The sequence below is a fragment of the Vombatus ursinus genome, unplaced genomic scaffold, assembly GCF_900497805.2.
Source record: "Vombatus ursinus unplaced genomic scaffold, bare-nosed wombat genome assembly UNPS02014798.1, whole genome shotgun sequence".
Lineage (NCBI taxonomy): Eukaryota > Metazoa > Chordata > Mammalia > Diprotodontia > Vombatidae > Vombatus > Vombatus ursinus.
The window spans coordinates 83,660,684-83,682,827 of NW_020954576.1; the positions used below are offsets into that span (position 1 = coordinate 83,660,684).

Genomic DNA, 22,144 nt, shown 5'->3' on the forward strand with positions numbered 1-22,144 from the left:
AAATGTACATCAAATTTTACAAGATAGTAACAAAATTGACATTTGTATTCTCTTCTGAATTATTTTTCTGTGTATGTATCTCTCTGGTTGCTACTACCTCCTCTGCTCCCAATATTACATTGTATATACTTTGTATTTATATTATTTATGTGTTTTCATATACCCAGTACATAGCACAGTGCTTGACTCACAGTAGGTACTCAAATCGGTTTGTTGATTAACTTTTCCCCATATATTTGCATACTAGTTCTTAATAGTTTCTGTTGGCCACAGTTGTGGCCAAAGGAGACCATTAAGACTAAGATATACAGGGCAACCAGGAGAGAGCTATTACAAAGGCCAAGGGAGAAGCCAGTGTACAGAAGGGTGTATTCAACAGTATGGAACTCAGCAGAGAAGTTAAGGTGCAAACAGGGAAAATGCTATACAATTTGCTAACTAGGTCATTGAGTACTTGTGAGACAGCAGTTTAAACTGAGTGGTACAGACGGAAGTTAGACTGCAGGGGTCCAGAAGTTGAACATTGAAAGGGAAGAGAGATAAAGGACATAGTTTGAAGGGATAACAGGATCAATGAAAAAAAAATTTTAGCAGAAGGGAGACTTAAGCATGTTTACAGATAGCCTGTAAGTAAACAAAGGAAAACTGAAGGTGAGAGAATGATCCATAATGGATCAAGTTCTCAGAGATGAGAGAGATGGAATGAAAAATTCAAGGGGTTAAACAATATGGAGGTGGCTCGCCTCATCTTCCAAGATTGGACTCTAAGCTGGAAGTTAAGGGTGGACTTTCCACCCTCACCAATTACCAGTGTTGACTTTGGATAAATCTTTCAACCTTTCAAAGCTTCATTGTACCTCTAAATCACAAAATAGTCACCTTAAGCAAGTCACTTTACTCCTAAGCCCTCAAGTTCTTACGCTTAAAATTGTCTAGTTGGGACTAGATGAGCTCTAGAAGCCCTTTTTAGTCAAAATTCTATGACCATGTGACTGTACTTTGTTTTTATATCAGTGGCTTAGCAAAGCACTTTTCACATAGCAGCCATTCAATAAGTGTTGAATTAAATTCTTAATTTTATAAATGAATTATTTCAGGTTTCATCAGTCAAATCCTCAGGTGATGCCTGCAGCTCTTTTTTTTTTAATATTTTCCTCAATTACATATAAAAACAATTTTGTTTTTTAGAATTTTTGAGTTCCAGATTCTCTCCCTCCCATCCTCATTGGGAATGCAAGCAATTTGATATAGGTTAAACATTTGTTGCCTACAGTTCTGTGAAGTTTCCTTACCAAGCTCAGGCATCTTTGCATCTCTATTTTTCCATAGCCACATTACTGTAATGGGGTAATGAGTCCTTGGATCCCTTCTCTCAGTAAGGCCTGAAGGGTATTGATTTTTCCAAGAAGGTTGCCTTCAGAAACTTTCCATCAGTCTCAGAGTTGGAAAGGACCTCAGAGATCATATAATCCAACCTACACATGAATAAAAGTCCCTTAGGATCTTACATTTAAAGCTGAAAAGAACCTTAGAGGTCATCTAGCACAAATCTCTATTTTAGAGATGAGGCCCTGCGATTAAACTACTTGCTCCAGGTTACACACGTAGTATGCAGCAGATCCAGGATTCAAACCCAGGTCTTATGTTACCAAATTCTGGGCATTTTCCATACATTACGATTTCTAAAACATCCCTTATAAGGGGTATCTTCTTGAAGACCTCCAATGAGGTAAACTCTTATCTTCTGAGACATCCCATCCATTTCATAAGCACTCTAAATTCATAATGTTTCCTCACATTGAAGTGAAATTTGCCTTTCTCAGATGGTTACTGAGCTATTATTCCTAGTTCTGCTTTGTGAAACGAAGTAGAATAGTCTAATTTCTCCTCCATTTGAAAAACCACTAAGTCTCCCTTGGGTTGCACACCCTATTTCAGGTCAGGCCCGCCTCTGAACCTAGGAGGCTTGAAACCTAAGACAGGCAAAAAGTGCTTCTCTCTGCTCGGCTCCTTCCCAAGTGTGCTCGCTTCTCAAGGTCACATATTTGTAATCTGGGGGACGATCAGTTTCCAGCCAACACTGGAAGGTGAGAACTCCTTTTTACCGTTCAAGGCAAAGTAAAAGCAAACATTGCGGATATATTTACACGGGCAAATTCATAACTATATACACTCAGACTTCTTAACAGTGATTCTCGCCTCTCGGTTTATTCTTTTTCTGGTCAAAATAAAAGTGGGGTGCTCGGACTGACGGAGATGGCATCAGCTTTTCTGGCACGATCGCTCAAACACTCGGGCCTCGTGCTTCCTCTGGGCATCAACAGCTGCGCGCAAAGTCCGGCCAGCAAGTTCTCCAAGGTCAGGGGTTATTCGGCTGCCCAGCACTCGGGTTCCACCCTCCTCCTCTGACGGGGAAAACCCCTCATCCCCCGGATCGGAAAGCATGGTGAGGTGGAAAGCTATTCCGGTCATTCCGGGAATGACCAGCACCACAGATAAAGGCAAGCGGCCACAACAGAAGACGAAGACGCCACACACCGGAAGCGGCGGAGGCGAGAGGCGGCGAAAAGGCGGGATCGGAGGAAGTGACACAAACGCCCTCTAGGGCAGCGCGCGGGCAGCGCGCACGCGCAGTCGGATCGTGCTCCCTGTGGGTCTCGCTTCTGGTCTCACTTGTAGCTCCCGGGCTGGCTGAGCTTCCGCGGGGATTCATCTGGGTCCTAAGGGGAGGTGGTGCATGCCCAGAGTGAAGTTCGGGGTAAGTGTTGGAATGAGAATTCATAGATTCAGGAGCTGAAGACGGTGACTGGGCCCCTTCTCGGACGTCCCCTTCTGTCTGGGCCTGCTTCTTATTATTATTGTTATTATTATTATTATTTACTAATGGCTCGTCACTGTTGCCTTGGGAGCTCAAGCCCTTGTCCTCTCCCCTCTTTCCTTTCTCCTCCATTCCTTTTCCTTCCCCTACCTCCGGGGAGGCGAGGCTTGGTTGCCATGGCTACCACGTTAAAGGGGGAGGAGATGGTGGCCTAGGACCCTCAGCCTCGTGACTCTGTGCTGAGGAGGGGGCGGTAACTGGTGAGGTCACGGCCATCATCAATTAAGTCTCATCCCAATAACGAAACCTCTCTGTAATTGTGGTTTTATGAAAACCGTGCCATAGGTTTGCATAGCCCTGCGGTGGTGGTGATGATGATGATGATGATGATGATGGATATCCACGGGGGGGTTTATAAAATACCTTTCCCATGACACCCCTCTGAGAGGCTGGTTGTGCAACTGTCATTATCCCCAGGATGTGCTAAGTGCTGGAGATACAAAAAGGGGCAAAAGGCAGTTCCTGCTCCCAAGGAGCTTACAATCTAATGGAGGAGACAACATACAAACAGATGTTTATATACAAAGCAAAGTATATACAGGATAAATAGGAAATAACGAACCTAGAGGCTTCCTGCCAGTAGAAGGTGGGATTTTGGATGGGACTTAAAGAAAGCCAGGGAGGTCGGTAGTCAGAACTGAGGAGGAAGAGGGGTCCAGGCTTGGGAATCAGCCAGAGAAAATGCTCAGAGACATGAGAAGTTGAGGTCCTGCATGTTTTTATGTGCTTTGCTGGAAATTACACAGCTAGCTGGGAAAGTATCAAGGCAGGGATTTAAAAGCTAGTATTTAAGGGTCCATTAGGCTTGCAAAAGGCTTTACTTAGGCTATCTCATGAAATCTTCGAAACAACCTTGGAAGTAGTCCCTGCGGCAGGATTCTAACTCGGGTTTTCCGGGCTTCTAAATCCAGTGCTCTATCCACTGTATCACTCTATCACTGTATCAGATGTCCAAGGCCACCACTTGTTCTGTGCTTTTAAAGAGTCAATTATAGTTGTAGTGAGAGCTGTCCTTGGGCCAAGAAGACCTGGTTCAAGTCTCTGACACTTACTGCCTGTGTGACCCTGGTCAAGTCATTTAATCACTTGGTGCTATATGCAACTCTGAGTTACAGAAGTGGTCCTGACCTACCTTGGGTAGGGGGAGTTTTCTCATTTAGGAGTTCCCTGTATCAGTGAAGCGACAGGTCAAGTCCCTGTTGCTCTTTGTGCGTTTTCTCATTTTGTCAGACAAAATGACTTACCACATTTAAAAAAAGAAACTGAGGTGCTAGAGATTAAGCTTTTGAAAATGAGGAAGTCAAGTTGATTTCTAAAGGCTCATCCAGCTCTAATATCCCATGAACCTACATTATATCATATTATAGAATACTTTGTGGTGTTCTCAGACTATTTCTTGTCTATTTTGTCTCAAGTAAATTGTTTAGAACTGTTCCCCATTAGTTTAGTTCTGTGATTCTCAATGAATTACAAACTCCTCTTATATAGCAAAATCTTTAGTTGTAGATTGTCTACAGTAGAAGTCTCAAACACCCCCCAGCCAGATTAAGATGTAATTAGAAAATATTTAGCAAAACAAATAAAAATACAGTAGAACATAACTAGATAATGTTAATATGTGGTTTCCTAAATCAATATGCAGCTTCAGGGATCCTTATTATTTTAGAGTTTAATGGCCTCTGTTTCTGTTTGAGATTGATACCATTCTTCTACACATCAAACACTAATTAGAAAATGGTGAGTCTTTTTACACTTTCTCCTAACTCTGATCGCTTGTTTAAATAGTCAGGAGAATCAGCAGTGTCTTGTCACAGATTTAACAGTGAGAGGGGTTGAATAGACTTTGAGAAAACTGAGGCCCAGAGAGCATAAGCGTCACACAACTAGTAATCAAAGGAAATTTCACAAAGTCCAGTACTCTGTTAACATCTGTTAACTTTAGCAAAACCCTGACTGATTTACATTGTTAAACCTATAAAACTCATATTAGATCATAGATTTGGAGCTTGAAGGAACCTTAGAGACTTTGCCAACTGAGGCAAACAGGGTTAAGTGACTTGCCCAGAGTCACATGGCTAGTAAGTGTCCGAGGCCAGATTTGAACTCAGGAAGAGAAGTCTTCCAGACTCTAGGCCCAGCACTGTATACGCTGTGCCACCCAGGTGCTTGCATACTATACTTGCTTAATAAATTTGTTTTGAATTGATTTATATGGATGTTATTACCTTCTGGTTCATTTCCACTACTGCTGACAACTCAATTTTGTTTGAAACTAAAGGAAATTCCAGGCACATTGAAGTGCATGCTATATTTATTAGTTTTTTTTAAAAATGCTTTTTTTAATATGATATAGAAGAACTATAAATTTATGTGCAGAGTTTGTAAATATTCTTCTTCATTTGGAGTAGCTATGGATGCTTTCAGTGAGGAATTGATGAGGTCTGTGGAAGATGATGATCAAGTAGAAGCATCAATAGGCTGTGGTCCAGAAATACATTTACCTTGGCTCTCACAGCACCTCCAGAACACAGGTAAGTGGAGCTGACCTATGGGAACAATATACAGAGTATGAAAAACAAATATAGGAATTTAAGCTTCCTGATTGTTTGGATTCCAGATAAATAAGAGTTTGCCATGTCATGAGGATTTCTTTATAAATCTTACTGTTTCACTTGAAGTGGGCCTAATCTCCTCTTAGGGCTCTAGGGAAGTATGCTTCCGTAGTATAGGGTATAATATATATGCTATATACTATATGCAGTTATCTCACATTGAGAGGTGGGGGGCGAGGGGTGTGGCACCCGTGATCTGGAAAATCTGCATAAAATCTTTTGGCCCTCTCTTCATACCAGAGAAGAAGTCTGATTTTTTTCTTTTATGGGGTGTTTACAGTACTTTATTATAAAATTTGGGTTAAATATTTAGTCATAGGCTCTGTGTCATCTTCTGGCCTTTGAGTTTTGTCTGTTTGTTCTGCAGAACTCCCCCAAAATTCCCATTTAATTTTTTATGCTGATCCGTGATGTATCGAAACCACAATGGGGAAAGTTGTAAGCTAGAAAGGATAACTGTATAGTATATATTCTTAACTCTGGCTTATATATTCTGGAAAGTGAATCGGATTGGGAGTCAGGCAACACTTAGATTCTAGACCTTTCTCTGCCAAATACTGTCAGTGTGAACTTGAGTAGATAAGTTTATTTCTTTGCTTCTTGGCTTCTTCATCTATAAAACGAGGGGATTAAACTAAATGACTTTTTTGTGGTTGAGTTTTTATTTCATAATCATGAACTTAACTCTGTTGCCTAGCCAGATTTGTGGAAGGAATCCAAAGAGAACTGTAGCAGAGGAGAGCACAAGGATTATAGGGTATAAGAGCAGTAGGAGTTTAGGGGGGCTCTTCCCGGCTACAGAGGAATGGTTTGGTGGTTAAGAAAAAAGCAAAAAAACCCAAATAACTTATGAGAGTTGTCCACAGTCAGTGGTGATCATCTTGCTGATATTGCCATCCCAGGAAATGAAGTACTCCATGGCTTCCGTGATGTTCTTGTATTCTTTCACTTAGCCAAAGACTACGTGCTTGCCACCCAGCCATTCAGTCTTAGCAGTACAGATGAAAAACTGGGAGCCATTTGTGTTGTGCCCAGCATTTGCCAGGACAAGATGCCAGGACCAATGTTGAAGTTCTTATCAGAGATGGACTTGCCACCAGTGTCATTATGGCAGGTGAAGTCGCCGCCTTGGCACATGAACCTAGGAATAATTCTTTGAAAGCAGAATGTCTTATAACCAAATCCCTTCTCTCTGTGCTCAGAGCGTATAAATTTTCTACTGTCTTTGGAAGCTTGTCTGCGGAGAGCTCAAAAGTAACTTGTCCAGGGGCTCTTTATTAGTGGTGATGTTGTAGAACACTAAGAGGTTGAGTATGGCCACAGATGTCTGGGCTAGGAATGAACAGAGCAGCAGATGTGGTGAGGCAGACAAAACAAATGCCAAGGACTACTGATGTCAGCTTCTGCAAAGCAACCAGCCAGATGACTTTTCGAGGTCTCTTCCCCTCTAAGATTCAGTGGTTCTTTGGGATCTTCTTAAAAATCAGACCACCTTTGCCAACATATTTTAACTTGTTTTATTTATATGTCATGCTAGATTTTAGTATATAATTTAGTGCTATCCATTTAGAGATGATTTTTTTTTTAAGGAAATGGTGCCTATTAGAGAACAAGGGGTGAAAAAAATAACTTTTTTTGGTAAATTTCCTTTTTTTCTTTTTTTTTGCAAGGCAATTGGGTTTAAGTGACTTGCTTAGGGTCACACAGCTAGTGAGTATCATATGTCTGAGGCCAGATTTGAACTCAGGTCCTCCTGACTCCAAGGTTGGAGCTCTATCCACTGCACCACCTAGGTGCCCCTAAATTTTCTTATTTATTTAAAACTTAAATACGAAACAAGAAAAGGGAAAAAAAAAACATTGCCATGTACACAGCAGAACATAAGAGAGGATTCAATATAAAATAATAATTTTCCATTTCAAGAAAACCTATATAATAAATACTATACATTGTTTTCAAAGCTGTCCAGCTTTTCTTTGCTTCCTTGTAGGTTTTCTTTTGTTCTCTGCTGTTCACTTTTTACTCTATTTCCCCCTCCCCCTTCTCCACCCTAAAGAAGGTTCCAATTAAGTGTGGATAAATATACATATATATAAACATATATGTATATGTGATATATGTTCATATACATGTAAGACCGTACTATGCTTTTTCCACTTGTCATCTGTTTCTCTGAAGGTGGATAGCATCTTTCTTCATAAATACACGTCTTTCTATTTTTTTCTAAATCAACCAGCTCATCATTTCCTATGTCACAGTAATATTCCAACCCAATCACATCCTATCTGAGAGATTGTCTATGAAAGTTTTTTCCTCAATTTTCTGCATTCCTTCTATTCTTAGCCATGTAGGTTTTATTTATACAAGAAAATTTTAATTTAAAATAATTGAAATTAGATGTTTTACACTTCAGCAATGCTCTCACCTTATAATATAGTTTAAGGGCTGATAACTGCTGAATTTGCTTCCTTTATGTTTTTTTCCCTGCTTTCTTTGTAGTTCCTGACCTTTTGTTCTTCCAAATGAACTTTGTTACTATTTTTGTCTAACTCAGTAAGATAGTTTCTAGTAATTTAATTGAGATGGCATTGAATAAATAGATTAATTAGGTAAGATTATCTTTTTAAAAATTATATTGGCTTTACCTACCCATGAACAATAAATATTACATCAATTATTTAGATCTGACTTTATATAAAAATGTGTTTTATGTTTATGTTCACATATAGTTCTGTGTCTGTTTTGGCAGGTATACTCTCAAGTATTTTATACTGTCTAGTTATTTTAAATGGTCTAAAATAATATTAAAAATAACATTTTAGTATAATCCATTCTGTTATTCTAGCACATGGCTATATGTGTTATGTCTCATTTGCATGTAAGCAACACAAACTGAAATTACTATTCTTAAGATGTTTGAAATAGAATTGTTGTGTTATACGCTAAATATACCTGTTGAATTATGTATACTCACAGAAGTTCTTGGAAGAAAACTTTTCCAAAAACTTCCATCCTTTGGTTTTGCTCTCTGAAGGCTCTGAAAATTATGTATCCATAATTGCAAATTGAAAATGCTCTTAACTGTGGCTTATAGTCTATTAAAGCAATTGCAGTAGTGCTTTTTCCACAAGGCAGAATAATAGTCCACAGCAAAAGCTGAATTTGTCACATTTTTATACATTAATTTCAGAAAGAATTAGTCTTGTGACTGGTATTCAAGTCAATCCTCCCAATTACACACAGACTCACATGACTTCACTTTGTTTATAAATTCAAAGTTCTCTTGAGAAATATTGTCAGGCCATCCATTTGGCCAACTCTATTAAGAGAAGATAGCAAAGGACAAATTATTAAATGTCTAAAGTGCTTATGAGTAACTACTAAACTTGAAGTTATTCTTTATGTTCTACACATAGTTCTCAGCCTATTGACCAAATGAAAAGAGTTGGCAACATTTCATGTAAGTCTTTAAAAGCCAAACAAAAGATTTTATATTTTATTGTAGAGCAAAGGTGCCTAATCTGGGGTCTGTGAATTTTTTAAAAAAATATTTTGATTACTATTTCAATATAGTTTCTTTTGTAAACATATGTATTTTATTTTGTGCATTTAAAAACATTTTGAGGAAGGATTCTTAAATTTCACCAGACTGCCAGAGTGTTCCAACACATAAAGCATAAATAACTCCTATCCTAGAGACAATAGGGAGCCATTGGAGTTTAGGAGAGAGATCTGTGCTTAAGAACAGTCATTTAGGCTGGTATGTGCAGGTGGGATTGACGAAATAGCGACTTGATATGGGAAATCAAGTATAAAACTCTTTCAGTAGTGCAGGAAAGAGGTGATGAATACCTGAATCAAGGTGGTAGCTGTTTGAGTCTACTGAGAAGGGGTCAGATGTGGTAGGTGTTGTGGATATAGAATCAGCAACTGATTGGCTACATGAGGTGAGAAAGACTGAGAAATAAAGAAATACACTAAGGTTAGACATCCTAAATGGTATAATTTGTCCAAAAAACTACCTGGTAGAAGAAACAGTGATATAGCTCAAGTGACATCATTATAGCATTACACATCACCTGACCAGGTGGAGAATCTAGATAACACTTAACTGATATAGGTAATGAAAGCTACAAGGAAGAAAGATATAGTGGTGGTGGGAGATTTCACTTCTCTGAATAGCTACTAGAAAAACCACTAAAAGCAGGAAATCTGTTAAATTTCCTATTCTCTTGAAAAAGTAGGGGAAACAATAAAGAGAATAGATATTTTGGACCTAATTCTGACCAACCAGGAGGAATAGATTGCAAATGTGGAAGTGACACAGGAAAAAAGTGATGCATCTCAGGGTTTATGATAGCTAAGGAAGAGAATACCAAACCTAGTTAGATATGTGCTCTAGACGTTAGGGAAGTAGATTTCAAAAATCTAGAGAATAATAGATGTAATCTCATTGTCTATAATTCTAAAAATAAAAATGGCCTAAGGGAAATGGGAAGCATTGGGAGACAGATGATTACTTGTCAGGTCTTAGTAGTGTTGTTTTTTGGATTAGAGGTTAGATTAGATGAGTGTAGAAGTCCCCTATGTATTGTTACCCCAAAATTAAATTCTGACAATAAAATCTCCAGAATCTTTAGAGATTCTAATGTGTAAGAAAAGGAAGACACATCTAAAAAGTCATATTTAAATGTATAGGGTGCTGAGCTCAGAATTTAAAAGGACATCTCTGAAAGATTCAAGGAAGGTAAATAACTGAGTTAAAATACAAGAGGGTGACACAGATTTTTTTTTTAGAATAATGCCAGGAATGTCAGAGTTCAGATAAAGCTGATGCTCCCAAAATGTTTTAAGCGCAGTAATGAAGACCTTTCAAGGTTATGTGTTGGGCAAGCTGAACAAGGCAGGTTATAGGCTTACTTCTTGGGACGGATGGTGTTAATGGTAAAAAATGAGAGAGATGGCAGAAAGACCCAACTATTTTGCTTCTATCTTTTCCTTCAAGGAGAATGATCTTCAGACTGGAAAGGGTAGGAGAAATGTGATTAAGAGGGAATTGGAGCCAAAGATAGTTGTGGAGATTATAAGGATGCCTGACTGCAATAAATGAGCTTGTTACCTGGTCCAGACAAATAACATTCTGTGGTACTGAAGAAAATGCCAATGAGATCAGCGGTGTGTTATCAGTAATCTTTGTAGATTCATGGATGATGGAAGAGGTCCTAGAAGACTGGAAATCTGCAAATGTCCCAGTTTTCAACAATGGCAAAAAGATGGATTCTACAAACAGCAGACTGATGGATATATCTGATATGTATCCACACTGACCCAGAGGCATTTTAGAGAGGAACCATAAATTTATGATTTGTCAACACTTAGAAAGGAAATAAATGGTCATTGTTAGCATATAGCATGGGTTCACTTAGAACAGGTCATGCCGGTTGTAATCTTATTTTATTTTTTAATTTTTTTTAATTTTATTTTTTTTATTAATTTATTTTGATTTATCAACGATCACTTCCATATGCTTTTGAGTTTAAAATTTTTCTCCCCCTTCCTCCCTGCCACCCTCCCCAAGATGGCGCCCAATCTGATATAGGCTATATGTATATATATACATTCTTATTAAACATATTTTCAGATTAGTGATGTTGTAAGTAAAAATTAGAACCAATAAGATGAACCACCAGAAAGAGGAAACAAAACTCAACAGAAGAGAAAAAAAAATAGCAAATAGTATGCTTCAATCTGCATTCAAATTCCATAGTTCTTTCTTTGGATGTGGATAGCATTTTCCATCACAAGGCCTTTGGAGATGTCTTAGATCCTTGTATTGCTGGGAAGGGTTAAGTTTATCTATATTAGTCTTCGCATAACGTGGCTCTTATTGTGTACAACATTCTCTTGGTTCTGCTCACTTCACTCAGCATCAGACCATACAAGTCTTTCCAGGTTTTTCTGAAGTCTGCCTGTTCATCATTTCTTATAGCACAATAGTATTCCATTACATTCATATGCCACAAGTTGTTCAGCCATTCCCCAATTGATGGGCATCCTCTCAATTTCCAATTCTTTGCCACCACAAAAAGAGCTGCTGTGAATACTTTTGTACATATGGGTCCTTTTCCCATTTGTATGATCTCTTTGGGATATATCCCTAGAAGTGCTATTGCTGGGTCAAAGGGTATGCACATTTTTATAGCCCTTTGGGCATAGTTCCAAATTGCTCTCCAAAATGGTTGGATCATTTCACAACTCCACCAGCAATGCATTAGTATTCCAATTTTCCCACATCTTCTCCAACATTTATCATTTTCTTGTTTTGTCATCTTGGCCAATCTGATAGGTGTGATGTGGTGCCTCAGAGTTATTTTGATTTGCATTTCTCTAATCAATAGTGATTTAGAGCATTTTTTCATGTGACTATAGATGGCTTTAATTTCTTCATCTGGGAACTGCCTGTTCATATCCTTTGACCATTTACCAATTGGGGAAGTAATCTTATTTTCTTGATAGAATTGGTCGGTAATTCTGTAGCATGTCTTAGTATGTCTTAGTTTCATCAAAACATTTGATAAAATCTTTCCTGTAGAAATTCAATAGGTAAAGTAGTAAAACAAGGATGAATCTTGTGTTGATGTATCTTTTGAAAAAGGTGGTTCCCCCAGTAGTCTTTGTTTTTAACTAGATACCTCTTGTTTTACATCATGGTCATTTCCTGATACTCCATCTTTACTTTTGAACCCTCCCTTATAACAGTGAAAAACAGGTAAACAAAACAGACCAGCCAAACAGCATATGCTTCTGAGAACAGGGAAATGTGTTTTGTCATCTGTTCTCTATGGTCAACATTAGTTATTGCAATTAATCTTAATTCAAACACTTTTTAGTGTTTTTATTTATGTTATTGTCATTGTTTATATTATTCTAGTTCAATTTTTAAAAGTATGCATCAATTCATGTAAGTCTATGTTTCTCTGAATTCCTTACCTTTGTCATTTATGATGCAGTAATATTCTCTGTGTTACATTCATTTATCACAGTTTGTTCAGTTATTCCCCAGTCAATGGGAATCTATTTTGTTTCTAGTTTTTTGCAATCACAGAAAGCACTATTTGCAATATATTTGTAAAATATATCGGTATATATTGGACTTTTATTGATATCTCTAACTCTTTGGGGCACATGCCTATAGTAAAGAATTGTAGGGTCAAAGAGTATAAACAATTCAGCTACAGAATCACAGAGTTTTTGAGTTGGAAGGGACCTCAGCATTCATCTAGTTCAACCCATACCTAAAAAGGAATCCCCAGAGTAGAACATGCTTGAGAAAGGGATTTCCAGTCTCTGCCCAAACACATCTAATGAAGTGAAAGCCCCTCCCTTCCAAGGCATCACATTCCACAACTGGTAGGATGCTTCTTTCGACAATAACCCTAGACTTGCCTCTTGGCACCTTTTACCCCCCTCTTCTCTTCTCCAGGCTAAACACCCCCAGTTTCAATCACTTTTTATAGGGTATGGATTCTGTTTGCCCTCTGGATGCTCTCCAGCTTGTCAATGTCTTTTTAAAACCATGGTGACCAAAATTAAGCATAATGTTCCAGATGTCATCTGACCCAGGCACAGTGCAGAAGGACAATTAATTTTTCTAATTAAGATTTGTAATTATTTTATTAGTAGTTCTAAAAGTTAAATCTCTGGCTGTCACATCATTCTGCTAATTCATTTTGACCTTAGAGTCCGTTAAAATCCCCAGATGTTTTTAGGACAAACTACTAACCAATTATACCTTCCCATCCTGTACTTGTGAAATAGATTTTTAAAAACTCAAATGTAAGACTTTATGTTTATGCCTCTTCAGTTTCATCTTATTAGGTTTAGTTTAATGTGCCCACCATGCCTTAGGATATAGTAAATTACTTCTCTTTGGAGGGCTTCTGGCAGAAAGCTGGATAACCAGTTGCTGAGGATGTTTTCAGGATTGGGTTTAACTAGATGACCCCTGAGGTTCTTTCCCATTCTGAGATTTTGTGACTGCAAAGCAGGCCTCAGTCACCAACTTTGACAAGGACTCGAGGTAAATTAACATTCTATACAGGCATGCCCTTCCTAATGACGTTAGTTGAAGCAATTGAAGCAAGTATCTTATTGTCTGCCAAAGCACAAAGCCCAAAGCCCTGACTAGGGCCTTACAGGAAGTCAAGAGAGCTGATTCCAGGCCTACCCCTGGGATTAACAGTGTGATTTTGTACAAGTCACTTCACTTCTGTGAAGCTCAGTTTCCTCATCTGTAAAATGGGATGGGGGAGGGTAGGACAAGATCATTCCAGGTCTAACTTTCTTTGGTTCTGTGGTTGTGCCACAAAACCACAACGTTATAGATGGGTAACTGACTGAATTATGTTATACCAGTGTTTCCATACCTAAGAGAGGTGTTCTTTTTTTAAAGTATTAATGATGTTATTATGAAATAATGTTGGTCTGGGCAACCTTATGCAGGGAATAGCTATGCTGGCAAATGTAGTTATTCCTTGTGCTCTGTGGTGACTATCTGCTTAATTTTATTTTTTACAGTGAGTCATGGCCATAAGGGGATAAATTTTGCTCAGACGACGAGTATTTGTTTAAATTTCATACAAGAAGCCCTGCTGAAGCACCAGTGGCAGCGAGCCTCAGAGTTCCTGCAGCATTATTTCCAGGCCCTGGAGGACTTTAACAGCCAGAAACGGCAGGTGGCCCTGCAGGCAAGTGAACTAATGATGGGAATGGGAGAGAGCCTGAAGAGTTCTTCATCCTTGCCTTCATTGATGAGTCATGTTCTCAGGACTCAAGACTTTTTTAATCAAGATGTCTTTGTTACATTTTTAAGAGTATTTTAAGTAGAAGCAGCCTCAGCTGAAGGTTGTGTGCATGGGTGAGGGGAAGATCTATTTCCCTCCATGTTTTCTGTGTTTCTAATGAAATGGAGTTTAAAAAGTGATAAGGTAGTTTGAATGCACAATTTTAAAATTTTCAGATAATCATGACTACTCTTCATTTGATTTTCTAGGTTTCTGCTTCCTTTGGCTGTAGTTAATAAAATAATCAGTTATTTGTTTACTTGCAAAATGAATCTGTGTCACTTTGATCAAATCACTTCACCTCACCAAGCTGCAATTTCTTTCTCTCAAAAAGAGTATTTGGGCTAGAAAACCTCCAAGGTTTAGTTCTGAAATTCTTTGATTCTGTGGTTCTACCTTTTTCTAGTGAAATAAATGTTAGTTTATGAATTATGAAGAATGGACATTTAGACTATGTCGAGTAAAAAGACGCATGGCAGACGTGGTGGGATGGTTCTCGACTCTTTCTTCTGCCTCTGCCTTGATCCAGTCAGTTGTCGCATCCTGGCGATTCTGCTTCCACAGCATCTCTCAAATCTTTTTCTCTACCCAGGTAGCCCCAGCCTTGATTCAGACCCTCATCTCCTCTTACCTGGCTCATTGCAACATTCTCCTCATTGGCTTCCAACCTCTTTTTCTCCAGTCCATTCTCCAAATAACTGCCAAAATTATCTTCCTAAAGTACAAGTGTGACTGTGAAATCATTCCCCATCTCTGGAAACTTAACTGGCTCCCTATTTCATCTAGAACAAAAAACAAAAACTCTTCCATGTGACATTTAAAGCCCCTATGATTTGGCTGCAGCTTGCTTTTCTAGGTTTATCATTGCACATTATTGCACTTTATGTTTCATCCAAACCAGTGTCCAAGTGTCCCCTGGGTAAGACATTCTATTTCCTGTCTGTGCGCCAAGCTGTCATCTATGGCTGGGAGGCACCTTCTCCTCACCTCTGCCTCTTAGAATCCTACCTTCCTTTAAGGTTCAGCTAATGTGCCATTTCTTTTGGGAAACCTTTCCTTATCCCAAGAGGTGTCAGTGCTCCCTCTTTCCTCATACTATCTATCATGTATACACTTATCCATTTACATATTCTATCCCTGCATTAGAATGTGAGCTCCTTGAGGACGGGGATTGTTTTTCATTTCGTCTTTGCGTCCCCGGCACCAGGATAGTTCCTTGTAGACAATAGGTGTTTTTAAAATGCTTGTTGGATTGAATTAGATTGGATTTTTTGAGAGAGAGAGGAAATAATAAACATTTATTAAGTGTTTACTATTTTCAGAGCACTTTGAGAAGTGCAGGGAATACAAATTGAAAATCAGGACAATCCATGTTCTCATGGAGCTAACATTCTAATGGGGAGAAAACAGCACATAAAGGAGGTTTCAGCTGTGAGTTGGATGGAAAAGTCCCGGTCCTTAGGGTGCAGAGGCAAAACAGATGATAATGAATTTAAATTTATAGTAAGATGGATTTTAAATTTAAGCAAATTTTAGCTTAATGTAAGAAAAAATCTTCCTAATTAGAACTCTCAAAAAATAAAATGGTCTGTCATAATGTGCTGAGTTCCCAGTGAGCAAACAGAGGTGAGACAACCACTTGTCAGAAATGTTATAGGGAAGATTCATGCCCTGGGAAGGAGCTCAGAGTAGATCTCAAGTCTATGTTGTTTCCCAATTGGTGATTTAAATAAAAATTTCAATTAAATCTTCCTTGAAGTGAACATTATATAGTTATATTAAATCAGAGAAAGAAAAGGGAAAAAAAAAAGCAAAAGAAGAAAGCCCACCAGAAGGGAGAACTCTTATTCCTAAATGTTGGCGGCAAGGGAATAAATAGTATAAAATCAGGTTTAACTAAGTGAAGAGATTTTTTTTTGTCTTATACCTTGTGCTGATAACTTCCCAAATTAAAATATAGTTTACTTTTTATTTTCCACATGCCCCATCTACTTTAGATGAAATTACTAATCCCAGCTTTTTGATAGTTTAGTGCTTTGTGAAGTTTTTATTAAGTAAATAGTGGGGTTTAATAATAGTTTTTTTCAGGTAGAAATAAAAACTGGAAGGAATTTAACCTTTTGATTCTTATTTTTTTTCTTATTCTTTTAACTTGACAGAACATTTGGAAACTGGGCAGTGCAATTTTATATCATCATCCTAAGAGCAACGTTGAAACCTTCAATGCCTTTGCTGACCGGATGAAAAATATTGGTGTCCAAAATTATTTAAAGGTAAGGAAGGGCCTGCTTTGTAGGATCATAGGTTTAGAGCTAGAAGGGAGCTTAGAAGTCATCTAGTATACCCCCTCATTTTACAGATGAGGAAACTGAGGCTCACAGAGCAGAGGTTAAATGACTTGGCCAAGGTCCCACAGCTAGTAAGTGTGATAAACAGGATTTGAACCCAGGTCTTTCTAACTTTCAAGTACAGTACTCTACCCACTGCACCATGCTGATAATTGGGCAGTGGGGAATTGATATCCCAGTGATGATGAAAAATTGATGAGAGGGGATAGGAAAGGACAATAATACCCCTAAATGAATAAGGGAGTGTTTCATGAAGATTGGCTACATAACATCTACCCACCTCATTGTTTCTTTAGTTCTCTACACTATACTTTCATATTCTCTGGCTTTTTCTAGCCCTTGAGTGTTTTCAAAAGGAAAATACTAAGTCTCCTTTGTTTGAATTTCTTCCAGTTTTTCAGAGAAGTATCTCAAAGAGAGTGTGTTCTATAGTTGTAGTTATGTGATAATGAACTAAATTCTAAAATGTTTGCATATCATTTGAGCCCTTTTGTAACAAGCATAATCAAGCAAAAGAAATTTACACATTGGCTATATCTGAAAATGTATGTTTCATTCTGTACCTCTAGTCTATCACCTCTCTGTCCAGATCTGGGAAGCACGTCTTATCATCTGAGTTCTCTGGTCATTGTGGTTCCCTGCATTGATCAGACTTCCTAAGTCTTTAAGAGTTTGTTTTCTTTACATCGTAGTCATTATTTAAATTATTGTCTTAGTTCTGTTCATTTCACTCTGTATCAGCTCATTCATGTCTTCCCAAGTTTCTCGGAGTCTGTTCCTTTTGTTGCTCTCAATAATATTAATAATATTCTATCCCATTCATATACCATAATTTATTGAGCCATTCCCCGACTGTTGGGCACCCCTTCATTTCTAGTTTTTTGCTACAATAAAAAGTGATGCTGTGAATTTTTTTCTATACTTGAGTCCTTTCCTGCTTTCTTTTATTTCTTTGGAGTGTACTTCATCATGATTGAGTTATGTATGCTCTTCCTCCTTCCTGGAATGCTTTCTCTTCTCCTCTTTATCTCCTCAAATGTTCGTCATACATCAGAGGTTTTGCCTTTACACTGAGCTCTGTCTTTAGCACTTACTCTTGGTACCTTCCTTCAGTGAAGACTTCCTCTGGCTCCTCACTCCAGTGTGGAGACAACCTGGGTTTGTGAAGCCTGAAACAGCAGAATGCAACCTCTGACAGTGTCTGCCAGGCTAGAAAGCTTCAAGTATGGGCTTAGTAGCTAGCTCCTTGTGTAGCTATGTACCAGCCTAGCTATTTTTGGAGAGGTTCATCACCAGGATGACTGCAGGGTGATTAATTTTTCTGCCCCAGCAGCACTAAAAGATCATTTACTAAATTACAAAGGGTTACCGTCTATGTCACTGAAGGGGCATGCGTATATCAAAAAAGATTCTAGATCCTTGAAGTAGTGAATTTATATATCTCGTATTGTTCTTTCGTTGATTCATGAACATCAATCTTGTCTTCTGACTAGATTTAAGTTTCTTGACATCAGGGACCTCATGTCTCAATCTCTTTTATATATTCCTATAGTTCTCTGTCTCATTTTGGTCCAGTCTTGTGATTTCCTTGATGTAGGGAATTCCCAGGGAAGAGATTCCTGCATCAAAGCAAATTCTGGAATTGAGTGTTACCTCAGAGGAACTGAAAAATTAGATGACTTGCTGGGGTCGTACAGTCAGTATGTGTCAGATGGAGGACTTGTATCCATGTATTCCTGACTCTGAGGCCACTGTTCTTCTCCTGCCTCTCCTATTCGGAACTCCCTGACCCAGGTTGTTTTTATCTGTTGCAGATCTCCCTACAACATGCATTATACCTTCTGCATAAGGGAATGGTTGAGGAGGCTTACAGGAACCTAAACCAGGCAGAGAGCTGGAGATACGGTGAAATGTCTGCTTCCCAAGAAAAAATAATTAAACTTATCCAGGCCTACAGAGGACTTTTGGATTATTATACATGGTCTAAAAAGAGGACTGAACTGTCCAAATTTGGTGAGTGAATTTCAGGCTTTACCTTATGATATCTAGGAGTGGAAGGAATGTTGTGAAATTATATTGTTCATCTCTAGACTTCATTTGTTTATTCCCGAGAAGGAAAACCTCCAGCAAAGGAAATTTAATTTCCTTTGGTACAGTTTTTAGTGTCTCAAAACCCTTCTAGACAGGAAGCTTCATGGGCATCCATAAAATGGTCAGTTATTTTTTGGTCATTGCTATTTAAAAAATTCAACTGCAATTAGTAGTTGGTTTGTCATTTACTTAGTAGTGACTTGTGGATGTGGATTGTCTTTTGTGCACATTTGTAATGGAGTCCGTTTTACTCATTTTGTAAGACTAATCCATGTAAATAATAGTACCAGGTAGATTCAAACCCAACCGATTCTCCTGTGGATCATGTGAATCAATAGCCATGCTCTTGAACCAACATTTCTATTTTAATTTTAAGTGTGAATGTACCCATTTTCTTACAACTGCTGGCATGTGAAACATATCTCAACTTCCCAACTCCCCTATTACTGACTGTCATGCCCTTAAACTTCTAAGTTTATATTCTTTGAAATTATTTTGATTTTAGTTTTGAATCCACTGTTGCCTATCAGTCAGTCCTCATGACAATCATTTTCTTCAAAGCCTCCTGCTATTCCTGATCTGCTAATCTTCAGCCACTGAATAGTTCCCACCATCTGATTTGTCTACTGGTTCTAGGTTGCTAAGTGTCATTAAAGAAAGTCATGAAATCCAGTTGATTTCACTTACTGTAAATTTATGGTGCATAATCACAGCTGAGTCCTCATTGCTATTTGGAAGTCCTTCCATTCAATTCATATTGATTTCCTATCTCTTTTTTCCTTTCAACTTTTTTCTTTTGTTCTCTAACTCCCAAGCATACCTCTTACACACAGAGCAAATGGCTTAACTTCTTACTGGGCAGATCGTAGCCATCTGACAGGAACTCCTTCAACTCCTGACTCAAAATCCCAAAATTTCATAGTTGGAAGGCATTTCAGTGGCCATCTAGCACAACTTACACCTGGAAAAGAATCCCCTATACAATATATTTGATAAATAAATGTTTATCCTTTGCTTGAAGACCCTTTCCACCATTGAATAGAGATTTGGTATTTCTTGAGGTGTCCTGTTGCACTTTCAGATAGCTCTTACTTTTAGGAAGTTTTTCCTTATATCAAACCTAAATTTGTCTCTTTGCATCTTCTACTCATTTCTCTTAGTTCTGCCCTCTGAGACCAAAGAGATATATCTGATCTCTCTTCCACATGACAGACCTTCATATACTTGGAAGAGAACATGTTTCCCCTAGCCTCAAACCCTTCCAACTCTTCTTCAGGCCAAATACTCCCCAGTTTTTTCAAGTGATCATTTTGTTTATCCTCAAGAACTTTCACTATCCTGTTTACCTCCTAGATACTTTTCAGCTTATTAATGTTTTTCCTGAATGATGGCACCTAAACTGAACACAGCACTTCACCTGTGATCCGATGAAAGCATAGTACCTCAGGATTGTCACCTCCCTGTTCCTGGAAGCTATGTCACACTATTAACTCATTAAGCTTGTATTCCACTAAAACCCCCACATCTTTTGAAAATTAAAATTTTCCCCTCTTCACATCTCCTTCCTTCCTTTCTTACAGCAGAGACCGTTCCATTTTGTCTTTGTAACTCCAGGATCTAACACAGTGCTTTGCACATAGTAGTTGCTTATTAAATCTTTGTGGTTAATTTTTTGCTTCAGAGGAAAAGTCTCTCTCTGCTTCTCACTCAGGCTATTTATTGTCTCTGCCTGTGCCCCTTACTTTGGGTCCTGTCTCTTACTAACTTTATCCTCTTTTATGCATCTTCAATCTTAGGATCACTGTGAATGCTTCCAATTTGATTGGGTTTTGTTAGTTCTATAAAAAAAAGTTTTCCACCATATCCATCTGTTATCCCATCTCTTTCCTTCATGATTAAACTTCTTGAGAAAAGTCATTGATGTAAGAGGCTTTTATTTCCTCACCACTAACTCTGTTCTCCATGACTTTTAGTCTACCTTCTGTCCCCACCACGCTATTGAAATTCTGTTTTCAGAGATCCACAGGATGACCTGTTGTAAATGGCCTTTAGTTTCCCAAATCTATTTTACTAACCATGTAAGTTTGGGGGAGTCACTTTGCTAATCCTCAGTTAAATCATCTATAAAACAAGGATGATATTTTCTCTATCTACTTCACAGGGTATTAGAAAAGTATTTTGTAATTTTTGAAGTACTATGTAAATGTGAGTAATTGTTTTTACTGCCCTAATTATTTGTGTTTGTGTCATGTCTCCCTAAAAGACTTAGCTCCATAAGGGTAGGGCTTATATCCTTTCTAAATGTTTTATCTCCCTCAGTATTTAGCAGAGTAGTCCCTTAATAAATGTTTGAATTTAGAGGCTTACATTCAGATAGCCTTCCCTCATTGATCACATAACCCCCACACTGATTCCCTTACTTCATGTCCTCTCCACATGCAGTTAATATTAAATGAATTAGGCGTTGGGCTGTTGCCTTGCTTTGTTAGGATGTTGCATATGTGCATATTCAGTTCCCCAGTTAGTCTATATAAATTTTTCAAAAACAGGGACTCTAGTAAAATGTTCTGCCCACAAAGCATTTGATGCCCAGGAAACACTCAGTGATGTGTAAATGATTAGGCTCAAATTTCAAGTCAATATTTCCCTTTCTTTTTACCCTTTTCTGTATAAAAGATCAAGTAAATATTTGACAGCTGGAGAATTTGGTACTCAACACTAACCCCTTGCCTACCATAGATTCTGCTAGCCTTTCTCTGACAGCTGATAGCTCTGTTCTTTAGCAAAGAGAAGTCAAAAGTTAGCAAAATGTGTATATAGCTTTTCATATTTTATTTAGCTTCAAATGACTGTCTTAGAAAGGGTGGTCAGAAAGTTTTGTATAATTAGCAAAAAAATAGAATAGTTGACCATGTAAGTATCATCTGGTAATTGTTCCTGGCTTCTGTGGCCTTGATTCAGCCAGACTCTGGGGTATCTGGCTGCATGGAATCCCAGTTACTGCACCATGCCACTCATCTTCATGCTGCTCACAGATTAAACTTCTTTCTGCACACCTCTGGTCTTGTCACTCCTTATAACTTTCCAAGTGTTCCTTATTGCCTGCTAAAATCCAAACTTCTTAGTCTAGCATTTAAAGCCCTTCATTAGACGATGCCAGCTTATCTTTGTAGTCGTGGCTCATCGTATTTTCTACAGTACGTTCTGTGCTTCGGCAAAGCCTAAGCTACTCACCGTGTATGGCCCTACTTGTTCATACTACCCCCCACGCCTGGAATCTCCACCCTATCTTCTCCTTTCTCCTGCTTGCCCATGCTTCCCATATCTGCCTACTGAAATCTTGTTTTTCAAGACCTAGTTCAAGTATCATTT

General features: G+C 38.3%; 1 protein-coding gene and 1 pseudogene across 1 annotated transcript in view; one reads left to right on the forward strand and one right to left on the reverse strand.

Annotated features, from left to right (window-relative positions):
• The first annotated feature begins 2,641 nt into the window (after positions 1–2,641).
• The window catches only part of LOC114050248 (TATA box-binding protein-associated factor RNA polymerase I subunit A-like), a 38,898-nt gene continuing 19,395 nt past the window's right edge, over positions 2,642–22,144 (forward strand). Inside the window, exons 1-5 of the mRNA XM_027871894.1 lie at positions 2,642–2,758; positions 5,287–5,409; positions 14,068–14,237; positions 16,493–16,606; positions 18,496–18,694. Coding sequence (XP_027727695.1) covers positions 5,289–5,409; positions 14,068–14,237; positions 16,493–16,606; positions 18,496–18,694 — 604 coding nt within the window. The 5' untranslated portion in view covers positions 2,642–2,758; positions 5,287–5,288. The remainder of the gene's footprint in view (positions 2,759–5,286; positions 5,410–14,067; positions 14,238–16,492; positions 16,607–18,495; positions 18,695–22,144) is intronic.
• LOC114049789 lies at positions 6,338–12,489 on the reverse strand (annotated as a pseudogene).